The sequence below is a fragment of the Oncorhynchus kisutch genome, linkage group LG6 (assembly GCF_002021735.2).
Source record: "Oncorhynchus kisutch isolate 150728-3 linkage group LG6, Okis_V2, whole genome shotgun sequence".
Lineage (NCBI taxonomy): Eukaryota > Metazoa > Chordata > Actinopteri > Salmoniformes > Salmonidae > Oncorhynchus > Oncorhynchus kisutch.
In genome coordinates this window covers 22863800-22870708 of record NC_034179.2, presented here as the reverse complement: position 1 = coordinate 22870708, position 6909 = coordinate 22863800, and the positions used below count along the sequence as shown (strand labels likewise).

Sequence of the window (6909 nt, the reverse complement as noted above, 5' to 3'; positions counted from 1 at the left end):
ACATAAATGTTTGTATTTGTTTTGAAATGAGCAAGTTACTTTCGTCGTCACTAATTGGCCTGAGAGGGGAGAATCATTCGTGGTGGACGACATGTTTACTGTTGCTTTGTTACATTTTGACAATATGAACTTGCTGTTTTTACCAGACTATGAATATAATGTCCTTAGGCCCATCGAAAGTGACGTTGCTGATTGATAGCTACTTTATTGCGGAAAAAATGTACTTACTATGACTGTGATATGTTGTTGTCCTACCTAGCTATCTTAAGATGTAAATCGCTTTGGACAAGAGCGACTGCTAAATAACTACAATGTAAAAATACAAATAAAAAAAACAGTGTACCTTTGAGGATAAATGCACTTTTATTTACATGTGGATCTATATAGTGAAACTATTAACACATCTGTACATTGACAAAGTCTAGGCCTACAGTACATCAAGTAGTAGGCTAAAGCCTTATTCATCTCACACAGCATAGCCTGGGCCTGTTATTTAAGTGATAGTGCCCTTGAAGCTGGTGTTTGGAGGATATATTGGCGCAGGTGTTGTTAGGCCCGAGAAGAAGTCAAGGGCCTGCAAATGGTGGCAATATATCCTCCAAACACCGGCTTCAAGGGTATTGTCACTTTTATACAAGGGGTTACGAACATATTCAAATTATTTACATATTTTAATTGAAAATTTTATTTTTATGAATTTATTCATACTATTTCATCCTTCCACAACATATTGCCCCGAAACATATAGTCCCGACACAAACCTAGGGTTGCTACCCAAGCCGGCAGGTCATTCTTTCTATCGGTTCGTTGCCAGAGACGTGACCCAGTCGTTAAGTATTTTTGTTCAGTATCTATGGACGCGACCCAGTCGTTCTATCTAAATGTTCTACTGCCATACTGGCTGGCAACGTTCTTATCCCTTGCTTGCTAGCTAGCCAACTACGGCTAACTTAAGGTCACGTCAAACAGTGCAGCCAGAGTAACAACAAAGTAACTGCATTTGTCTAAGGTGTTTTCTAGTGACATTTATTTGGCACATCCATAACAATGAACTAATGATGTGCGATTTGACCTGGTATAGAAAATGTGCTTTAAATTTTTGTCAGTCAACTTTCTTTCCACCTGTCCTCGCTATCTGATTGACTGGCGACACACCGGGCAGATTCCGAACTCGGCGGTGACGCGCACTGCGCAGCGTTGGCACAGGCAGCGGTGCCCACAGGATAGGACAACAGAAGCTCTCAAGGATAGACACACAGCGCAATCTTCAACCAAGTCCAGCTCTACAGTGTAGGATAGATAAACAGCAACAACAACAAAAACATTATGATCACCAAGCCAAGACAGAAGTTGCAAAGAGAACTACATGGTAAATAGACAACAGTACCTTTAAAGAACACGATCAACAGAAATCCATATTATTCTAAACATTGAAATTAAACTGTATTGTAACCATATCAATTTGATTGCTTTTACACTCCTCAGCCTGAATGACTAGACTTTAATAATGCAATTGGTTACTAACCTGCAGAGGAGTCCATCTGTGTGGTAGTGATAGGGTCAGTGGGGAGGTGGATGCCCCGAGGGGTGCAACTGGGATGACCCTTGTTCACACACATGCAGCTGTCCTCATAAGACACAGGGGGAGGAGGAGGGACAGGGCAGGACCGTTTATTGCATCCTTTTTGTTTTGATCCTGAGGAATGGAAGAATAATATAAAGAACAGATCAGTTAAGTAGTATTTTGATATAATCTGGAACAAAATAGATTTTTACATTTGATTAAACAAGAAATTCACCAAATGCCTCACCCAATAAGAGCACAGCTCTGGTCTGCCCGTAGACATCTATAATAGCCCAGAGGGGGCTTCTCACATCCACCCCCTTCAGGAGCAGGTACCTCACACGATTTGGCCCCTCGTACACCAGCACCCCTTTAGGGGTTACCCAGAAGCGGAGCTCTGCCCCTGGCATGTTGAGGCTGGAGGGCACGGGGGATGCCCAGTACCGGTCGGTGGTGGTGAGGTCAGGGATGGCCATGGCAGGGGGGAAGAGTGGCCCACAGGAGGAGGGGGATATGGAGGTGAATCCCACCCGCAAAGCTCCATTCCAGTGCTGGTCACAAAGCTCCACCCGCAGATGTATCTTCTCCTGGACCCTGACTGGACGACAGCTGAAGGTCAGACCATTCTGGAAGGTCTCCCTGTTCCTCTCCACACGCCTACCTTCCAGACTCAGACACACCTGGGTCCCCAATACCCCTTTATGGAAGAACAGGGGCCCCAGACAGTGACGCCCATGTTTTGGACAAAATTCTAAAGAGAGGGAGGAAGATTATTTTTAATGGTGGTCTAATGGCAAGTCTACTTTCCTTCAGAAAACTTTAAGATACGTGTAAACATTCTCGCAGTTTGCAGACAAGTCAAGACAAGTGTGAAGACTAAGTTTATGGGTTTCCTGTACTTAATAACTTCATCACATTTCATGTACTATAAAAAAATATTTGTGAACTTTGTTATTCATATTATGGTCTTGACTACACTTAAGCCTCAATGTCCTTGAGTTTGTGGTTTTATAGCAAAGATCTCACTGATCCTTTAGTTTCATTATCTCTTGCTAAAGTCCAAATGACATATTAATTATTAACGTATTTGGTAAAAGGGGTAAATTGGTCATCAAAAATGAAGGACCAAGGCACTCTTCACATAGTTCATTAAAATGGCTTTATTTGTATGGCATGTTTAATGGAAACAAAGATTACAAACGCAGACGCGTTTTGGCTGCATGGCCTTAGTCAGGGAGTACAAAGATACGATAATACGATGTCCTCTTTTTGACAGCATTTTCCAATCAACCCTGATTTGAAGGGGAGATTAGTTACAGAAATCAGAGGACAACACCTAGTAAGCAATGCTATACACATCAAAAAGTTAAATATACTGAACAAAACTATAAACACAAAATGTAAAGTGTTGGTCCCATGTTTCATGAGCTGAAATAAAAGATCCCAGAAATGTTCCACACGCACTAAAAGCTTGTTTCTCTAACAAATGTGTTTACATCCCTGTTAGTGAGCATTTCTCCTTTGCCAAGATAATCCATCCACCTGACAGGTGATGCAAATAAAAAAGCTGATTAAACAGCATGATCAGTACACAGGTGCACGTTGTGCTGGGAACAATAAAAGGTCACTGTACAATGTGCAGTTTTGTCACAACACACAATGCCACAGATGTCTCAAGTGTTGAGGAAGTGTGCAATTGGCATGTTGACTGCATGAATGGCCACCAGAGCTGTTTGAGAATTGAATGTTAATTTCTCTACTATAAGCCGCCTCCAACGCCATTTTAGATAATTTGGAGGTACACCCTAATAGCCTCACAACCACAGAACATGTGTAAACACGCCAGCCCGGGACCTCCACATCCATCTTCTTCACCTGCGGGATCGTCTGAGGCCAGCCACCCGGACAGTTGATGAAACTGCACTTTTGTGGGGAAAATTTCATTCTGATTGGCTGGGCCTGGCTCCCCATTGGGTGCGCCTGGCTCCTAAATCGGTGGACATATGCCCTCCAAAGCCTACTGATTGCTGTTCCCATCCCCAATTATGTGAAATCCATAGATTCGGGCCCAATTAATTTCTTCAATTGACTGATTCCCTTATATGAACTGTAAATCAGTAAAATCGTTGAAATTGTTGCATGTTGCGTTTATATTGTTGTTCAGTATAGATACAGTATTTTATCAAAATGCAAATCAAAGCTAGAAGCATCAGAATCCTTAGAAAATTTGTTCTAACCTTGAATGACTGGGCAAAGTCTATTTTACAGTACACTAGATCACAGCAAACATGGAGGCAGGAGACTAAACACAGCAGAGGGCAAAAAAACAATAGGTCTACTACTAGATGACAGCAAAGGGACTTCTCAAGACTCTACAGGAAAGGTGAGAAATCCATATCTTCATTTAAACCAGGGTACTTAGTGGCCTGTAGTTTGTAAATCCCAAAACTTTCCCTTGGATTTAGCTGTTTAAGATGATTTCCTTTTCTATGTCAGGCCGGAACACGATCAACACCCATAGCTTGTAGGGAGGCAGTGTCACCATGGTGTAAGGACTTGTAGTGCCTTGCCTAGTCTTCATTGCCTACCTCTGACATACTTGTGTTCCGCTAAGCAGTCTTGAAGGCATCTCTTTGTGATTATTGACATTGTTGTATGCAAACCATTTCTAGGAAACATCCTCCTGGTACCCTGCTGCACATGATTAAGAAGATCCCGTGGGAAGAAAGTTTTCTATAGGCCTACAGAAATGGATGTTAAACTCCTATAATTAGTGTACAGCATTTTATGACTCCACAAACATTCCAATGTCTGTGCTTGTATGGGGGTGCATTTCACATTGGCTTTCATTAAATAATTTGTTAGATACTTGCTGATAATTGGTCTCTTTATATATTTGCAGATTTAGAATTAGATGTTCATTTTCTTACCTGCACCAACTATATACAAACAACAATGGAAATCTATGTCTTGTTATCAGGGTTCGGTAGGTTACTTTTTACATGTAATACATTACAGTTACTAGTTACCTGTCCAGAATTGTAATCAGTAACGTAACTTTTGGATTAGCCAAACTCAGTAATGTAACCTGATTACATTCCGTTACTTTTAGATTACTTTCCCCATTAGAAGACAAAAATGTATGTTACCAATTGAATGACAGCTATTGCAGGATAAATTAATGTTAAAGTTGGCCATATATAATTGTAAAATGTTACTTTATGGGTTGGTTATGTAGGCTTCTTCTAACCCATCGCTTTCTACTACATATAAGAATATGATTAAAATATAAATTTACATTAGAAACCAAAGTCTATCAGAATTCCAGTCATTCCAATACATGTTATACCCCTTGATCTTCAAGAATAGGACTTGGAAATATAGATTAGCCAAATTGTTTTTCCTGAGCATGACCCCAAAACTAAGGACTTAATAGCCAGCCCTACTCTGTTGTTTATGATTTTGTTGTCATGGAGGACTGATTGGGCTCATTGATTGCAGTTGAAAAATAAATGCTGCGCTCATGGAATGACATGCTTTGAGCACTACTGAAAAGTGCTATTTACATGTTAAAAATGACGCCATATGCTGCATTTGCTACAGGCCAATTGTTTACCTTTTTGTTGGTGACACTTTGATATCTTGATAATATGCAGCTGTTTAAAGGGCAAATCCATTGATGAAACAATAACAAAACAGCCACCCAGCCTCTGTTTTGGAAAAAAGCTGAGGAATGGCCCTGAAAAAATGTAACCACTCTCAGATTAATAGACAGAGCTATGGATGCAAGGACTGACCAGAATCAATGGATACATATATGCATATATGTATATAATTTATAAATCCACAAATGGATGTAGCAACTACAGATGGCCTCTTTTTAAGTCTATCAAAAGTGTGCAAGTTTGCGCATGTGTCCATTAGGCCTATGGATTAAAAAAAAAAAATATCATCATGAATTAGACTGAGCAATAAAAAAAACACTTATTCCATAGGCTTGGATCCGCACTATGCAGCTGTTACAAGAGCGCATTTTTCACAGGCCGTCCACTGGTTTCAAAAATAATGATTGATTGGCAGTTTTAAACTTCTTGAGTTCAACCATTATTGGGTTCAAATACACAGACATCCATAACAACCACAATCCGTAAACCGAAAATAGCTAAATGAGAGAGCAATATTGTGCTTCACATCAATGCGCTGTGTAGATTTAAAAAATAAATCATAAACGTATCGCCGTAGACTACACCACTGCTGTCATCCTTACCTCCAAGCGTTTATTCAAGTTGGATAATCTTTGGATACCGACAGCAGTCGCACATTTGGAAGACATAGCTTGGACTGTAGCCTACGAAAGCCTATTCCTGCTCTTTTCCCGCGATCCAGTTGTAAAAGCCTTTTTTCAATGCTGAATTGAATGTCATTGAAAAAAACAGAAGTGTAAAAAAAAATCCGCAAACATCCTTTCTGAATTTAAAAGTAATCCTCGAAGTAATCTCTAGTTTTTCAAAAGTATCTGTAATCTGATAACAATAGTGTTGCTGGTAACGGATTGCAGTTTTTTTTATCCCTTCATGTAATCCGTTACTCCCCAACCTTGCTTGTTATTAATAGATTACCATTTCATTTTAGAATAGTAATTTTTGCTATGTTTTTACCAATAATGTGTATGCCCCCTAGATGACAGACAGGGGGCTTTTGAAGCCACAGAGCAATTTAGTAAGCCATTGTAAAAATAAAAAAAAGATTTAATAATGTGTTCACACGTTTTTCACAAGTATATTCTATTACAGACACGTTAATGCTTATGTTTAAATTATATTATATTTAATTTCTGTACATGTGTTATATCTCTCTACACATCTGTTGTTGAACACATCAGAATGTGAATAATATTAATATTGTATTCTTACCAATGCTCTTACTGTTCCCCATTCTCTTCAGGTTTGCCTGTCTTGAAGTGTGGTTATTATCTATGGAGTCTACAGACTGGACTGATACAGTAGCAGGGCAGCAGTGACGTTGGCTTGTGTTAGTGTGACAGGTGTCTAGTTTTGTTTTGAGACAGAACAACCTCTTCAGTTTAAGGTTGGGGGAGTGGTATGAAAACACAGCCTCACCTACCCACTCTTCTCCGCTCAGCAAAATGACTTTGCAAAATGTATGCTGTTAATTTGTTTATTATTTATTCGGTAAAGAAGAGGAGTTGTATCATGGATTAATGTTTATGAATACCACAATAATTGTTTTGTTTTTTAAACCATTTTTACATAATTTTTTCATTCACTAGTTTTATCTTAATGCATACATTATTTAGATAAAATGGGGCGATACAGAATGTAAAT

The 6909-nt window shown here is 39.4% G+C and overlaps 1 protein-coding gene across 2 annotated transcripts; it reads right to left on the bottom strand.

The window, feature by feature from the left end:
* Nucleotides 1-340: 340 nt before the first annotated feature.
* LOC109891744 (E3 ubiquitin-protein ligase NEURL3-like) lies at nt 341-6620 on the bottom strand. 2 transcript variants are annotated; one of them, XM_031826413.1, is made up of 4 exons: nt 6478-6620; nt 1812-2315; nt 1526-1696; nt 341-1283 (listed from the first exon to the last, which is right to left on the bottom strand). In XM_031826413.1, the coding sequence occupies exons 1-4, from the start codon at nt 6497-6499 to the stop codon at nt 1132-1134; spliced, it is 849 nt and encodes a 282-aa protein (XP_031682273.1). In that variant the 5' UTR covers nt 6500-6620; the 3' UTR covers nt 341-1131. The 2 variants fall into 2 exon arrangements, with proteins under 2 accessions (XP_031682273.1, XP_031682274.1); XM_031826414.1 differs by having other exon boundaries at nt 1812-2162.
* Between the last annotated feature and the right edge of the window lie 289 nt (nt 6621-6909).